Raw genomic sequence first — 18,471 nt, forward strand, 5'->3', positions numbered from 1 at the left:
TCTCTTCTTTCCTCGAGTCTCTCTCTCTCTCTCTCTGTTGCCCACACCAACCCAAGATAATCAGCCTAAAGCGAGATTCTCTATTAAATCTGCAACTCTATTTCACAGCCACAGAGCAATACATGGCATTATGCACACACCCCATTCCAATACCAAAGTATTCTTTGACAGCCCTGTTAGGACAGTTTCACTTTTCAAGGAAATGAACACATCGCACAAAAGGAAGACAAACCACGCAATGCACACATTGTTGTTAGGCAACAAGAAGCAGGCACACGTGTGTATCTCCCATGTGAACAAACATTTAATATTATTCCATCGCAAAGCACTCAATTCAATAGATAATGCCATTTTACAACCAAATATATCGAAACGTGTGTGCACAATGAGAAAAAGTAGAACATTACAGCTTCCTAAAACAATCTGCAAGAACTCTTATTATGAAATCTTGAATTGAAACAAACTCGGGCATCATTTCTACGGGGTGTTCAGTTTGATTTACTCTCTTAAATCTCTCTCTTAAACGATAGCTTCTTACTGTACGGCTGTTGAAATTCAAATGTGGAGACAGGAGGCGAAAATGTCAATATGCTCATCTGAGTAATCTTGTACTGCGTGTGCTCACAGCAGTAAGCTTAACAGCAGCAACCCCAGACCTCTGATAAGTGGAGGTTATACCTGCAGCATGAGAGGATGTCCTGCAGACACCACACAGGGCTGGAAAAATACTTAAAAATCTGCTCCACGTTTTTCAATATCTTCCTAAAAATATACTTGAAAATGAATCAAATCAAATATTAGATATGACGGCAAGGACCGTTCTTATTGAAGATGCATATATAATATTTATCTATCAAAAAATATGAGGTCTCTCAACAAAAACTAATGTCATTTTATGTGGGGTTAGTGTATTAATAAAAACTGTAATTTTCACAGCAGTTGTATTTTTCTATTAGACTACAGATCTATACATTGGGAAAGTAGGATATATCAACTTTCATTATAATGTATTATTTTTTAGATTTCTATAAATATGTGAAATGCCAGAAAATAGCATTCATCATTCACATACTTTAATTTATCAAAACATTTTTGAGGAACTTTTATGTCTTCTCCACTACTGACACCGAACGCATGCCCCTGTGTCAACGTTACATGAGCTCTAGAGATTTTAATCTGCTTCAGAGTGAAAGAGAGATGCAATATTGCGTATAGTATAACGCATGCTGCATTTATATATGTGAAAAAATGTGTGATAGAAATGTGAAAAAAAAGTAAATTCAATAACCCCAGTGGTGTCCTTGAGCCATTCACGTCATGTTGGAAGTGCTGTAAATAACTAATAAGACTTGTCCCCTTTTCGAAATCCTATGACCTTGCTCGGACCAAAGTAACCTTCGAACTCTGCCTTGATTTTAATCTCATACACCTGTAAAGTTTCGTGACGCCATCTTGCAGAACTGTCCACAGACAGACAGAAATAAATATCTGGCAAAGTACTCAAAACCACCTCTGCGGTAGATCCCTCTACAGTAGATGTCTCTCAACACATTTTGCCATGATGACACACACACACACACACACACACACACACACACACACACACACACACACACACACACACAAACACACTCTCACAAGGTGAAAACAATACCAGCGGCTGGTAATTACCGGTCACAGGCTTAAGTGGATACCCAGTCAACACTCTTACACACAGAAAAAAATGGAAAACAGGAGAAATAAGAGGATGGATAGCTTAATAGGAAGCATTAAGACATCAACAGATACAGACATGCCAGCTGGGTAGGCTGAATGTGCGGCTCTCCTCTCTGTCTGGTGTTGCTATGCTAATCTCTTCCTATGTCAGTTAGGATTACAGTGATCAGGTCTCACAATTTAAAACTTTGTTGAAAAGCAGACATGGCAAACATCATGACTGGTTTCTGTTTTTGAGCAGTAATCTTCAGGCTGGAGATAAGAGGGTGATTTAACCACGCAGACCAAATTGTTTGTGTACATTTCACCTTAGTGACAGATTTAGTGGCTTCCCTCGAGGCCAACAGAAGCCTTAATTCACTTGTGACTAAATTAACGATTAAACTAACCAATTAAAATGTGATCCCTCCATGAATAACCTTCTCTGAACTTCACAAAATATGTCCATACACAAAGCCTGCACTCACACTGGCTCTGGGATTGTGGGTTTGTTTATATTCCTCTGTACAGGTCTAAAAGAAAGATCCCTTAAACTAGGAGCCGAGAAGAGGAGAGAAAAGCAGAGAAGAGCAGGGAAGAGCAGAGAAGAGCAGAGATGAGAAGAGAAGAGAAGAGCAAAGATGAGAAGAGCAGAAATAAGCAGAGATGAGAAGAGCAGAGATGAGCAGAGAAGAGCAGAGAAGAGCAGAGAAGAGCAGAGAGAGAAGAGCAGAGATGAGAACAGCAGAGATGAGAAGAGCAGAGATGAGAAGAACAGAGAAGAGCAGAGAAGAGAAGAAGAGAGAAAATCAGAGAAGAGATGAGCAGAGCAGGGAAGAGCAGAGACCGAGCAGAGAAGAGAAGAGCAGGGAAGAGCAGAGAAGAGCAGGGAAGAGAAGAGCATAGATGAGAAGAGCAGAGCAGAGAAGAGATGAGAAGAGCAGAGAAGAGCCAAGAATAACAGATAAATCAGGGAAGAGAAGAGCAGAGATGAGAATTGCAGAGAAGAGATGAGAAGAGCAGAGAAGAGAATAAATTAGAAGAGCAGGGATGAGCAGAGAAGAGCAGAAAAGAGCAGAGAAGAGCAGGGAAGAGCAGAGAAGAGCAGGGAAGAGAATAGCAGAGATGAGAAGAACATAGATGAGCAGAGGTGAGAAGAGCAGGGAAGAGCAGAGAAGAGCAGGGAAGAGCAGAGAAGAGCAGAACAGTTTTTAATTAATTTTTGTATTTAATTTAAATTGATTTAACCACGCAGACCAAATTGTTTGTGTACATTTCACCTTAGTGACAGATTTAGTGGCTTCCCTCAAGGCCAACAGAAGCCTTACTTCACTTGTGATTAAATTAACGATTAAACTAACCAATTAAATTGTGATCCCTCCATGAATAACCTTCTCTGAACTTCACAAAATATGTCCATACATAAAGCCTGCACTCACACTGGCTCTGGGATGGTGGGTTTGTTTATATTCCTCTGTACGGTCTAAAAGAAAGAACCCTTAAACTAGGAGCCACTAATTAGCAAAGAAGGTCTTAAACAGTTTGAGCTAATTCTAAAGGTGTCGGAAAACTCTGGCAGCCATATTGTTGTTTTGGTGGCAAGATATGAGAGCAGAGAAGAGCAGATAAGTGCAGAGAAGAGAATAGATGAGCAGAGAAGAGCAGATAAGAGGAGAGATGAGAAGAACAGAGAAGAGCAGGGAAGAGAAGAGCAGAGATGAGAAAAGCAGAGATGAGCAGAGATGAGCAGAGAAGAGGAGAGAAGAGCAGAGATGAGAAGAGCAGAGAAGAGAAGAGCAGAGAAGAAGAGAGAAAAGCAGAGAAGAGCAGAGAAGAGCAGAGAAGAGCAGGAAAGAGAATAGCAGAGATGAGAAGAACAGAGATGAGCAGAGATGAGAAGAGCATGGAAGAGCAGAGAAGAGCAGGGAAGAGCAGAGAAGAGCAGGGAAGAGCAAAGAAGAGCAGAGAAGAGCAAGGAAGAGCAGAGAAGAGCAGGGACGAGAATAGCAGAGATGAGCAGAGATGAGAAGAACAGAGAAGAGCAGAGATGTGAAGTGAAGAGGAAATAAAATAAAATAAAAGAGAAAATAGCTATTTGTCAAATATTCAAATTAGGAATTCTAGTCAGTAATGTCCACCATCTGCAGGATTAAGTTGCTAAAACATCTGACACACATCAACGTCTGGGGAACCAACATTATTAATTATACATTTAAAAAAGCATTAACTGGGACTTAAACCTTTAAGTCTTGAACCCAAATATAGCTAACTTCATCCGCATCAGAAATCATCTGTTAGTCTTTGTTTAATCTGTTCAAAAACTGTAAAAACAAGAATTTGTGGATTTAGGGTAGCAGTGTCTGGAACAGTTTCTTGGTTGACTTCCTGCCAAGCAACCAGCAGACTCCAGGTATGGAATAAACAAAGGTCTACTTCTTCCACCCCCCCCCCCCCCCCTCCCCGTTTCCAGTCTTGAGGCTAAGCTAAGCTAACTTGCTGCTGCCTGTGGCTTCACATTTAAAATTCTGCAACACAAACATGCACTCACAGAAAGCCGCTCGTATCTCTTTGTTTATGCTCATACGCAGCGATTCAGCTCAAATTGAATGACCTAATGTCTTATCTTCTGGGACAGGGATCCGACCATGACACAGACCTAATGAATATTAATGAGTGCAGGTTACATGCCATGCCAATCAGCATCTGCTGCAAAGGTCAAAATCATCTAACAGTGTTTGTTTAACATGCGGTAAAAGATGATGATTGTCTTAAAAATGTCAATTCTAACAAAAGTGTTCACGGGGAAAGTTACAGAGCTCTATATAAATACATTTTCCAACACGGAATGAGGAAGTAAAGCAGATGAGTACTTTACCGTTGGGGCTTTCTTCGTCTATGGCAACAATGGTAGCAGGAGGACCCGACCGAGAAAGTTTACATTCTAGGGGGGTGAAAAACAAAAGGTGAACATTTAGTTAACATGTGTACCTTGTAGGATTTATCTTCTTTATATCAATTATAGAAAAGCTTGATGTGTAAAACTCAATTGTGAAGCATATGGATGATTTCAGGGAATTGGACTCTGCACAGTACTGTGTTTATGTGTGTATATGTATATATATATATATATATATATATATATATATATATATATATATATATATATACAGTGGTGGGCCGTCAGGGCCAGCAAGGCCTTCTCTGCTGGCCTAAACATCATCAGAATATACATTTAATTTTGATATATTCTTTCCACAAATATGTATTAAATTATTCCCCATAGTCTATTCTCTTCATTTCATAGCTTTCCTCTTGGTTGCGCTTGCTTCTAGCCTCAGATCAAGATTTGGAGGTCTGGCCTTTATGTTAGAGCTTTTATCCAATCATATTTCAGCCATAATGTGTTGTCCAAGAAATCTGCCCTTAGGCCTTTAGAATCAACAGTGCGGGCGCCTGTCGCTTAAAGTGAACGGAGACAAAACTGTGGCGTTAACCAATCAGATTTCGAGTTGGGGACACTGGGGCCAGCTAGCAGGCGTACGATAACGTCAGCACGTCCACGTCTTTTGATTAGATACGCACTATTGAGAGGCAGAGCTATGCAGAGCTAGCAAACTTTGAACGAGCTAATTTGTGTAGATTTCTACAAGCTGTTTTTGTTCAACCCACAATGGCTGAAGGAGGAGAAGAGATCGATTTGGTCGCAGATATAATTACAACGCCATTTTCAAGACGAACTTTTCAAGAAAAGATAGACATCGCCAACCCCGAGCCCCGAGCTAGCGAGCCTATCACAGCCGGGAAAAGGGTTTGTCCGCCACTTTCAAATCACTAACTACGAGCGGTACCACCGGCTCACAGCCTCCGAGAGGCACTGCACATTGTACTGCTGGGAATGCCTGCTATTTACAACTAAATGTTTCGTAAATATTAATATAACTCTGTTGTTAGGGTGATGCAACGGCCGGTTATACTGCGTTTCTGTCTAAATGTATAGTTTTTAGAGCCATGGCGTCGTAATGATGGTATTAAGAGGTGGAATAATTCACGTAGGACTGTGTAAGACATCACTGAAGGCCTAGGTGTGAAATGCACGGCCCACCACTGTATATATATATAGCAAGGGCAACGGACTAAAAGCAGTGAAGGTGAACAATTGCAGGAGTGTAGAAAAGGACTGAGATGTAATGGGTTAGTAGTAAGGAGTGAAAAAAGAGGGGATTAAAATGGTGTAGAAAATGATAATGGGCATTTATGGACAATGGACTCTATCTCTAGTTTTAGAGATAGAGACAAAGAAAAATTAGAAAAATCCAGACAAAATCAAGGATTAGCCTGGTAGATAATCTATATTCTCTCAACAGTGAGAGGACATGGGTTTGCAAGGAAAAGAGCAGAGAGATAATATAATTTGAGTGAAAAAGGTGAAAGTGACTTGACAGTGAGAGGAGACTAATGCACATTTTCTCATCGGTAGAGACGGCGGAACCACCGTACCGCCATCTCTGCGGGGTTAGCGGGGGTTAATAAACCAGCACAGTGACTGAACACACACTTAAAAGAAGAAGAAAGAGGAGATAGTTCTTACCCTCATATTGCCAGTCTGCAGTTTGAGAAGTCCCACCAGGAAAGGAGAAAAGAGGACGAGGAAGGTGGCAGCCAAAAGGGAGGATCGGAAGAAGGAAAAAGAGGAAAAGAAAGTCGTGAACGATGAGAATTAACCTTCAGAGCAGAGAAACAAAAGCACCGAAAAAGAGGGGAGTCAAACTTTAAATGAAGTAAGTTTTGGCGACACTAAGTACAAGCTAATAAGAAATGTGCTGTGAGGTGTGCGTGTTTGCATGTACAGTACACAAAAGTTGCTTATCTCTGCCACCACACACTATTCCCGTTTTACTATATTAACCCAAGCTAAAGGCCCCAAAATGGGTCCATTCGGGAGGCACCAACATCAAAGATTCTCCTTTATCACTCTGCCTGAACACAGAAAATACAAGAACACCCACATTCACTGCACAGGGTAATATTATTGTTCAGCTTTCGAGGATGGTTGGGAAAAAAATCCCACGGGGAGTCTGGAAGACGGATATCTGCTCACCTAGAAAATAGACTTCATGGAACAATGATCACATTTTCTCACTCACTCTGTCTCTCTTCCCATCCACGATTAAACATAACAACTGTGCGACAACATAGATTATCTCAGGATTCATTGGTATTGTGTCTTGTTTCTTTCTATGGGTGATGGTTTCCAAATATAGATTAAACTGTCGTATCACAATAAGCTTATCTTAATAGATGAAAATTATTTGTTTTCCAATTTAGCGAGCTGAGAAGGAGGCAAAGGATGTTTTCTTAGCTAACAGGCGTGCTGATCTGAAACTGACCCTCAAACCAAGCCAAATACACTACACTGCTGTGTTTTATGTATTGGAAGTTTTATAAGTGTATGATATATCTAGTGGCAAAAATATGCTTAAACATGATTCATGTTTAAGCACAGTTGTCATATTACCTACTTGTTAGCTTTTCCACAGCAGTGGATTTAGCAGTTCAAATCAAATCAAATGTATTTATATAGCCCAATATCACAGATTATACATTTGTCTCAGTGGGCTTTACAGATTGAACAGCATACGACTCCCTCTATCCTTAGACCCTTGCATGAGGAAACACTTCCTAAAAGAAACCCCATAATTAAAGGGGGACAAAAATGGAAGAAAGCTCAGGGAGATCAACTGAGGAGGGATCCCTCTCCCAGGACGGACAGACGTGCAATAGATGTCGTGTTTGATAAACGGACTGCTTTTTATATAGCAATCTTTATCTTTCCAATCACTCAAAGCGCTTTACAACACATGTCAACATTCACACACATTCACACGGAGTCAGAGGCTACCATACAAGGAGCACATCAGCTCGTCCGTAGTGATAACCAATCACACACACTCACACACTGTTGGCCATCGGGAGCAATTTGGCGTTCAGTATCTTGCCCAAGGACACTTCGACATGCTGACTGCAGGGGCTGGGGATCAAACTACCGACCTTCCGACCAGTGGAAGACCACTCTACCTCCTGAGCAACAGCAGTTGTTTGAGTATTGACAGCATGACAAGTAAAGAAGAACTGTCTTTAGGGTCCCCTTTTTTCTTTAAAAAACAAAACATTTTAATGCTTAAAAACAAGAACAAATACTGCCAAGTCATTACACACGCATTGCCGTTCTTGTCCCTGCTAACCTGTTAGTAAGCATGCTACATTTATATCGCTGTTGCTAGTCAACCTCATCTCCTAAAGAAAACGCTTTTATAATCTTTTAATTTGACATTAGTGTTTTTGACGAATAGTTAAAACAAGGTACAACATGTTTTAGAGGCGCCAGAGGTCTGGAGAGAGCCAGGCTAACTGTTACTGTAACTAAGCTCCATCTTTAATTAACGAGGGTGGTATTGATCATCTACCTCTTGGAAAGAACACAAATAAGCATATTTCTCAAAATGTCTAACCCTAACCCTAAGAGTTATCTTAACATAACTGCAAATATGCTAATTATTAATTAATTGCCTGGATTGAATATTGTAGGGAACACAAATGAATTATGTTGACAGTGAACGTTTTTGCATTTTAAAGAAATTATATAAAATAAAGATACAAATATGATAAAATAAAATCACAATTAACAAAGCAGAGGAGGATGATGAACATCAATGTATAGGATTTAATTAACAGACAGTGGAAACATTTATTAATTGGGATTTGTACATCAAACCAGGGGATCTTTAGTAATGTTGTGTGTTGTTTGCATCACCCACTTTTTCCCATCTTTCGTCAAAGATATAAGTTTTCTAAAATTCTCACGATTAATTAAGTTATCATCTTTTAACCAATTCCTTAATGTGTTTATTATTTCTACTCTTATCACTAGGAATAAGTGAGAATCTTTCTTCCTGCTACATTCCCAAGTAGTGTAGGGGTTTTTATTAAGAGAATTACCTAAAATATTTGGCAGTTCTCTAATAAGATTTTCCCAGAAGGCACTTGAAGCTTTACACGACTTTGGTATGCCTTCTGCTCCCCGCATTCTCTCCAGCATCTTAGTGTCTTAATGTGCTCGAGGTTCATGCTTTACCTTTAGTTCCACCTCTCTGTGAAAATGACTACACATTCCGACCCATGTGAACCCTCATTAGCTTTCCAATCACATACACGGCCTGGCTGCTTGTGCCTCCGTTCACCATTCAAGGTCTCTGTGGTGGTGAGGGAGAATTTTTACCCTTTTACCGTTACTCTTTTAAAGCTTTTTCTATGGGTGCATCTCAGGTTAGCAATCCAGAAAGATGCATGAGCCATGGAACAATAGTCACTAGTTACATCACACTCTACCAGCTGGCCGGTGTGTGTGTGTATGTGTGAACAGCAGATGACAGATGTGTATCCCCTGCTTGACTGCCTTTTTATCCTTCAGTGTAAGCTGATGCCCCTCATTTATTACTAACCAGCCATTTGTTCCCTATGGAGCATCTCTGTCTCCTCTTCTCTCCTCGCTTTCTGTCTCTTCTCATCTGCCTCCTTCTCTCTACCTGTCAGTTTGCTTTCCCCCTCACATAAAAATAATTAAATGTGATGAAACAGTAAACAGTCTGCGTTGTAACTTTTAAGAGATTTCAATTGAAATGAGCTAAATCTTTTTTTTAAATCTCTATACCCTGAACAGATAGTTAAAGCTCATTTAAAGTCCAATTTTTCCCCTGTCTACGATCAATTTGAAGAAATTGTTGCCACTTCTTTCAAGTTAAATCTTGATTAAAACAAATGCTTCCATGTATTTCCACAGTAGTGTCACCGTGAAGATAAATATCAAATGCATTGCCACATATAGCACATTTAATTATGTGTCGTGGTGATTTCCTCTGTGCATGACAGTTAATAAGTTAACTCTTGACAATCTTACTATAGAAAATCACACAAGTGAAGTAATTCAGGATGGAGAGTCAATTACATAGAAACACAAATGCTCTGCTTTTCTTTCACAGAGGTACATTTCCTCACAAGAGTACACTTGTTTGTATGAGATATCCAATAGAAGCTCCCCTATAGCACACATAGCGGTGTCTTGTATGAGGGTACTTATCCTCCTCGAGTGTCCGCTCTCGCTCACCCTCGAAGGTTTACTTGTGCATTTCTTCCCTCATTGATATGTACTTGTCTTCCCGTAAGCACGCACTTTTCCTCCGATAAGCGCTTTCTCGTTCTCCTCTTTCAAAGTTTCTGGAAGAAAAATAATCACCGAAATGACTTTGTGCATGAGCAAGTGAATAAATCCATCTAATGCCAGGTTTCTGTCAAGCTGATGAAAAGCTCCATGGAGAGCTGTGTGAGGGGAATGGAAGGTTGAGTGTTCAAGGTGTCGACCATATATACATATAAAAAAGAAAAGACTTTGAAATAGACCTCTCTGTTCAGACAATATCACAGCCAGTCAATGAGGAAAGCATGCTTTGTTACCGATTCATCATCCACCCAACGCCTCTTTATTTTAACCTGGAGTGTTTCAATCAATATCTTCCTTATTTACTATTCAAATTCTGTCCATCTGAATTTGGCAGGCGGGAATTAGCAGCGACGGGTTGCCAAGGGTGGCAGGAAAAACAGTCTTTGTTAAAAACAAAGTTGACTTAGAAAGAAGAGAGAGAGAAGTGAATGCGACTGCAGCAATCACCCGAGAGTCAAAACAGGCCTGAGCCTTTTGAAAACAGCTATTGTTGTTCAGTACACACAGACACATGCAGCTTAGCAACTCTGTCTCCATGACACACACACACACACATGCACGCACGCCGCCGAGGAGCCGTCTCTTCACGACAAAGTCCGTGTGCACATTCACGCCGCTTTACACAGTTTACACAATCGAGCTAATGTGCCCCTCCGCACGCGCACGCTCGCACATGCTAGAGTTACAATTAAATATACATGCTGAGACTCAATGAGGCACCTGGACAACGCTGATTGTGTGACAACTGTAGAAAGAGTAACTCTGCTTAGAACAAAGGTATTGATAGTGGCTTTAATGTTCTGTTATTGCCACAATATTAAAAAGGAATAGGTCGACATTTCTTACGCCTCTTTAAAACCACACGGTTGTTCTTTTTTTATAGATTTAACAAACAAGATATAACGTTTCAATGAGTGAACCTTAGAGCCAGGCTTCGGACACAGCCAGGTGACACGTCTCCCCATATTTCCAGTCTTTATGCTAAGCTAGCATTAGCTTTAACCGACTGGATATGATGGTGATATTGATCTTCTCTTCTAACTCTCTGCAAATTCCAAAATGTCTATTGCTTTTAAAACCAACAACTTCTCTACAACGCACTGGAAAGTATTCCTGAAGAATGCTTTTACATGTATTTGGGTACTGTAAAGTAACTATGGTAACCATCTTTTGGGGAGATGGGAGTGCCTGGGGGAAATTAGCACATATTTGGAGAGAAAATCCAAATACTAATCATAGCAGCAGAACATATAATCCAAAGAGAAATTAGTCGTGTGCCTGCAGAGGTTAACTCCGTGGCACGGAATCTGACAACTCTGACGACATGGACCAGCAGAAAGTATTGGCAGGCTGAAGATGCTTTCTTTCCAAGTGACAGTGATGAATACCACAGGCATCGGAGCCATCGCACTGGCCTGCTTCCACTGAAATAATTGACTCGTTTCATCTGGTGATGTTTCGGATTAGGCCCGTGAAAGATGCACTGTGGGGACCATTTCACAGGAGAGTAAAAAGCAGCAGGTGGACTTCTAAAGATTATACTTTTCTGTATTCTTCTTTCTTATCCAGCGGGGAATGGGCTGAATGATGTTGCTATTGTTGTCGAGTAAAACAAACAACCTTAAAGTAATAGTTTGATACTTTGGTAACATATTTGCTGTGTTGCTGAGAGTTGAGAAGATCGATTCTCGTGTCTGTGCGATGACTGCGAAGCTACAGCCAGGCAGCCAGTTAGCTTAGCTTAGCATAAACGCTTAAAAAAACAGCTATATAAGTTAGTTTCTGCTATATTTCTAATTTCAGGCTGACAGCTTTCTTTTTGAAAATAGTTTCTAAAGCTTTTTAATCAAATCTTTCACCGTGCCATATTGTGAAAACGTGCTCATTTGAGTTGAAGTTGTACTTGACTGCATCCTGCTTGTTACCATCTGTTAAATAGTCGCTTGGCTAGTTTGCCTGGAGTCTAGACTGTGAATGGGAAAACTCAGTGACGGTAAACTACAAAATATGCTGGAAAAAGTTCTCATCTCAAGAGACGTCTGTGTTGATCAGATTTCTGAAGAAAGATTTATGTCTTAAAAGGAGAGATGAGTTTGAAAAAGCTGCTTCCACTGTTGATTGATGGCCACAGAATTTGGCTGTGGCACAGTAAAAAAAAAAAATGGCAAAGTAAACAATTTATGATGAAACTGTCCACTCTGGTGAGCAAGACAGAAGTGAAATTGATAGTTGGGAGATGGAAGAGTCTGACTTTTATATGGCATTACATCGAGTGAGATGTCATTTTAGTATACCTTCTGAAACAATACGGCAAAAATCTGCAAAAGAAATGTGTTTTGAGTGGTTTTACATATGAACACAACAACATGAATGAGGATTGATGTTGTCACAGTGACCTCATTTTGTGAAAAATGTGTTGTACACTATATGTGGGTGTGGAGCCATTAACAGTGTTAATTAAGTGGGCCTTTTTGATATAACTAAATTACTATGCAAAGAGCCCCTTTGAGATAATTTACGTATTAAAAGCACATTACTAAAACTGTGTAAATGAAAATGTGAAAAAAAAGCATTCGTCATTTCTTTCATTCAGTCTAACCGATGCCCTGGTGTCACAATGCAGTTCAGCCCAGGCACATACTTAAAAGTGTTGCTATAGAATTGACTTAATAAATATATTACGCAACCTTTAAAACAAGAGGATTTACAGATAGGGCGTAAAAAGGGTTGAAATACAGGAGCAGACAGACAGGGTGTTTTTCCTCTAAAAGTTATCATGTGTCATGTCCTTTTTTAAGCTTCCATCAGCAGGTACACCAATCTGCACCTCTCCCTGGGGTCCGATTCTTCTCCGTCTTCCTTTCCGCAACCGAACCAGCCGGCCATTCATCCATCACCCATTCATCTATCCATCCGATCCATTCATCCACGGAGGACAGAGGAGGAACAGAGGGCACAAAAATCGGAGAGGTGAGAGTAGACGATTCAAGGGGACGGAGAAGAGAGAGAGAGAGAGAGAGAAGGGGAGGATTGGTGGAGGAGAGACGGAGAGAAGAGAGGAGAAGGAGGAAGGGTTGTGAAAGGAGAGGATTGTGGAAGAGAGACAGTGTGACCTTGTGTTAGATTGATGTATCTCTGGAGGAAAACGGATTGTAGACCCGCTTGTGCACACACAAGGATACACATACACACACAGGCTCAATGTAGGGATCACCACTTTGTCACTGTACTGGCTTATCCATTATCCTGACTCTGTCCCTCTCTCTCTCTGTCTCTGTCTCAGTATGTCAGGCCTGGTCCTGGCCGTGAGGGGTTGAACACAGCTGACAGCGGTAGTGGTAATAAGGCGGTAGTTATTCTGGGGACACATGGTGGAAATAAATAAATAGCCCTCCAGTAACCCCCGAATGCTCTTATGGCAGCCAGCAACTGTAGGATCCACATTGTCGTCTGTAGGTAAAGCCTGGATTTGAGCTCTGCTGTAGAATAAATGAGGATCAAAAAAACCATTTAAAAAAGGAACAGTCGGGTAATACGTATATTTGCTTGCTTTCTGAGAAAGAGATGAGAAGATCAATGTCATGTCTGCGCTTTAAAGGTACCCTGCTGAGTTTTTTGACTTATTTTAGCATTAGAGAGCAATGTTTTTAAAGACACTGTGAAATGAAAAAGATATTTTCTAAAATGTAATCCTAATCCTTTGCACAGGGAAATGTTGACCTCAAGGACACAGTGTGTTTGCATAAAAACGCCACAGGTTAGCTTTAAGTGCAGAGCTTATGTCGGGATGTGTTTAGGCTAGCTTTGCATGGATAATGGAGGCAGGGGGAAACAAATAGCCTGGCCTCTTTCTGAAGTGAAACAAAAAACACCTACCTTCACCTCTAATGCTCATTAATATCTTTTTCTTTTAACCCATACAGGAGCAGAAATGGAAGAAATGACTTGCCTGAGTTAGTTCTTGATGAGTAACAGAAAGACCATTTGACTATGTGCAACTTCCCAAAGTCCTTATTAGGTTGCCAGGTTTACACTGTTGCAATGGCAACCTGTGCTTAGTGGAGATGCTGCACAGAAGGTGCTGGTTGGATGGATGAACTGTCAATCAAAAAATTGTTCCAACAGGTAATGTCCTGTAAAGTGAGCCTGTAAAGTGTTTACAGGCTCTATTTTTTTAACCTTTCCCCCTGCCTCCAGTCTTCATGTTAAGCTGGGTTTGACATGTCGTCGTTGAACTATTTCTTAATTTTTTTAATGCATTTTCTTCTGTTCTGTTTTCTTTGATGTTTCATTTTTCCTCATTATTTGACGTACTCAATGTCACTTGACCGGTACGTAATCCAATAGAGACTCAGGTTCTCTAAAGTCATATATGTATGCTGTAAGTGTGTGTCAAGGACAGAGTCTCTGTACAAATCATTGACTATACGCAACATATAAGTGGCAACCTTTTGAAAGTAATATATAGAAATGGAGAGGGACATTGAGAGTGTGGCAGAGGAGGAACCGAAAAACAAACGGTAATAAATAACCATCTTTTGGTGAAAGGGGAAAAGTTCCAGAAGTAAAGAAATACCACCCTAGAGAAATACTAGTCTGCTTTAGATATGGGGTAATGTACGGGCTGATGAGAAGAAATGGTCGACCAGAGAGAGAAAAAAAGACAGTAAGAAGGAAAAAGAGAGAAAGAAGAGAAGGAAAGGCTGAAGTGAGGACAGATGGGACATAAGTTCACTTGGGATGGAACATCTAACAACAAAGGAAAGCAGTAATAAATATTAAAATCACCTTGAAAACTCCAACTCCACCCACATGCACACACCGACACCCTCACACATGCTGACACACACACAAAACATAGCATAAATCTGGCACAATTGACATTAGCGATGTAGCATATTTGTCATGAGCACGTCATATACTGACCTCCTCCATCACACAGACATACAAGGGGTGGACACAATATCACAAGCACCAAGTGATGGACTTCACAAAAGGTATTATCTCCTGCGTGTTACTGCGTCGGAGTGCAGTTGATTGTACATTATTCTGTTTTTATATGCAGGTTGCAAAGTGATGGAAGTTTAAAAGGTTGTTGCTTTGGTTGCTAAATTATAGAGGCCAGAAGAACCACCCCCGACACCAACAACAACATTGTGAAATCACTTCAAAGTACAATTAATTGCCTAGGTATTAGCAGCTGGTATATAAAATTATAATTGGAGCATTCTGGGTGTTTGTTTGTTTTATTATTTTAAGTGCAGTAAAAGAGAGGTGGAGAGTGATACAGAGGTCTGGAGGGGAGTATAACTTGGTCTAGTGCTATGTGGCAATGGATGGACAATTAATGCATAGAGATTGACTTGCTATATCATAAACAATACCTTTTGCATACACATTTATAACACTGCCTTTTCACAGTGGGATTATAATAAGAGAATATGCAGTAAAGTAACGTTTTACCACATTAAAGGTTTTCTTCAGTAGCAGTGCTATGGAACACAGAGTTGGCTTAGTGTTGGGCGATGAAGTGTCATTGTTGGGTTTGGGGGTGAGGGCTACTTCTATAGGCCAAAGGTGCGGCCATTTTTAGATCGAATTGTGATTTTGAGTTCGGATTCAAAATTGATATTAATTAATATTCAGGAATCTTACTCCCTGTGCTCTCGCTGCAAGTCTCTATCTGTCGCTCCCTCTCATATCTGCCGTGCTGCTTGACTGAGTGCTCAAACTGCGGACTAGAGCTGCGCGTGTCATCAAAACTAATCAAATCATATGGCCCAAAACCCACTACAGGAGCTATAACCACCATTATGAATAAAAGGACGTGTCATCTTTTCAATCGTGACCTTCTTTTGACAGACAGGCAGTTCGTAATTGAACCATAGCAAACTCTCTCACACACTCACTCAGACACACACTTTCTTCTTTCTTTTTTTTTCTCAGTGGAAAACCAATGACATTAATTGTTTTTTTGGATCACTTTCGACAGCGCTAGTGACCACCTTCAGTTGCAGTTGCCAAATCAATCACCGTATATAGCGACACCGCAAACCCACATGATGGGGACGGGGGGGGGAGGGGGGGCTCGATGGCAACGTTCAACAGCACAACCATATGTAGGTTCCTGTATCATTTACAAACCATGATGTGAGCTCGTATGTATGTGGTGGTTTCACGCTACTCTACGTAAGATGTGGCGCCAACCAATCTCATAACCCGGCGGATATCCAGATCACCGATATCTGGGCCGAGACTTCCTCTTCCGTGCCTCGTTCATTGTTTACACTCCAAACAACAATTTGAGACGCAAGAATGGAGTTGGAGCTGAGAGACTTTGTCAACGACCGGATTGTTTCACAAGTTGGCAAGAAATCGTCATCAGACGATAGCCGACGGGTTCCGAGAATGTATTTCGGCCAATGCGTTCTACCTCTTTTGCTCTCCACACGGACCGTTCACCTGCATGCAAACAAAGGCGGTTAATACTACCCAGACTAAAAACCGACTACAAATGGAAACCAGAACGCTTCTGAAACCAAATGATTCCCCTGATTCTTGTTTTCTTTCGAAACAATTAATCCGGTAGGGAACGCATTCAATATTCTGATTGTTTCAGACATGGTGTTAAACAATAGGCAATATAAAGTAGGCTACATAAACAGCTGAACGTGCATGCTCTCTCTCCGTGTCGACAGTGATGAATGTTTCCTGCTTATTGTAGATGGTGGAGAGCGTGCCACACAATTAACCTGTTTATTTATTCCCTCCCTTTAAATGCAGCACACACTTATCATTTAACACACTTGCAGATGTGTCACATAACTCTCATAGACAATCACACAGGTGCAAAGGAATAGAAGAGATACACACACATATCATCACACTCAATATATGACAACTTAAGCATAACACTTTTTCTTGCCTTCTGTTGTGTCTTGTTCATATTCGCAGATACGTCACATTCAATTAAAACAGCCAGTGAAGCACTGCCTACACCTAGCAGGCGTCAAATACATTTATAAACAGAGTTCAGTCAAGTAGAGGAATTCACCAGAGCAGAGGGTTTGCATTTCAGTCTGCTACTTTAAGTGTGAATAGCTAGAGTGAGCTATTTTGTGTGTTACAGCTCAAACTGGTTTCAGTAACGAGCATCGAAACATTATGATCTTACTGTAATTAGTTAGAAATGATGGGTTTGGAGCTGTTAAACCAAAAAGCCGGATTTGACACATTGTGTGGTCTCTCACCCACATTAAAAAAGATGCTGGTACTCTTGTCAAAAAGTGCAGCTTGGTATACAGGCTAATTAAAACATACCAGAACTCTTGTCATGCAGGGGTCCAAACAGCAAAATAAATCTACAGCCCATCCGGCGTCTGGAGCTCATTAAAAACACACTCAACGTCATGAGGGGGCACAAAGTGAGAAACATGTTGTCTGTCAACCCGGAAAATCTAGGCTCATTAAAACATACTATTCCTGTTATGTACATATCTGCCAGAATAATACCTGCAAACTTGTGCTTGAGACGCTGTTTAGAAAACACAGTTTTATAGGTGGGATGTAATTCAGGTGGACGTGTGCGATGAGGAGAAGAGAGGAGAGACAGATGGGTCCAGTGAGATGTTAATTGAAGAGACTTTGAGATTTTTTAAACTTCACTGACCTAACAAAAAAACCTACATGTGCACACTTGATGCCCAGGCTTCCCTTCTAACTCTGCAGAGATACAGACATTTACGTTTGGCTGCAGAACCATGACAGCTAAATGTCAAGCAGATAAATCGCTAAGGACTAAGAGTTAAATGGAATATTAATATTCAGACAAATCGAGTAGAAAGTCAAGAGAGTATTACGCTGAGCTCTCCCATCGGTGATGACTTAATTTTTGTCTTACCTTGCTTCAGTTTGCTCGGAGCTGAGGGTTTTTATTTTTTCAACATTAAAATATCCCTGGCATATTCTTTTACACATTAACTATTATCAAATTAACTTTAGATTCTTCTTACATTGTGAAGGGAGAGAATATTATGTCATTTCACGAGTCGGGCATGCAGTATTTTGGGACTAAAGCCTATAAATGTATGAGCTATTGCACAAAGCGAACATCAGAATGCTAATATGCTTACAATGATAACATGCTGATGTTCTGTATAGTGTTTACTATGTTCACAATCTAACATATACTAATTAGCATTAGCATAAAGTAGAGCTGGAGCTGATGGGAATGTCAGTTTTGCACATATTTGGTCCCAAACCAAAATATTGGATAAAGTTACATTTTGACCTTGATGATGGAGCTGAACGGAAAGTTAATATTTGCTAAAAGTTATCAGAATTCATCCTGATGGGGACATAAATGTCTGTGTCAAATGTAATGGTATTCTATCCAATAGCTGTTGAGACATTGACTGTTATAAGTGTGTCTCGGGCAGAAGATATGAACGGTATACAGGCTAAATTGAATACAAACACGGAAAGATTGTAGTTAATGATAA

General features: G+C 40.4%; 1 protein-coding gene across 1 annotated transcript in view; it reads right to left on the bottom strand.

Annotated features, from left to right (window-relative positions):
• LOC115024859 (protocadherin-15-like) overlaps positions 1-15,782 on the bottom strand; it is a 111,682-nt gene extending 95,900 nt beyond the window's left edge. The window contains exons 1-2 of the mRNA XM_029456720.1: positions 15,626-15,782; positions 15,434-15,534 (exon numbers count right to left, since the gene is read on the bottom strand). Of these exons, the coding sequence (XP_029312580.1) occupies positions 15,434-15,534; positions 15,626-15,782 (258 nt within the window). The remainder of the gene's footprint in view (positions 1-15,433; positions 15,535-15,625) is intronic.
• Positions 15,783-18,471: the final 2,689 nt, after the last annotated feature.

The sequence above is a fragment of the Cottoperca gobio genome, chromosome 19 (genome assembly GCF_900634415.1).
Source record: "Cottoperca gobio chromosome 19, fCotGob3.1, whole genome shotgun sequence".
Taxonomy (NCBI): Eukaryota; Metazoa; Chordata; class Actinopteri; order Perciformes; family Bovichtidae; genus Cottoperca; species Cottoperca gobio.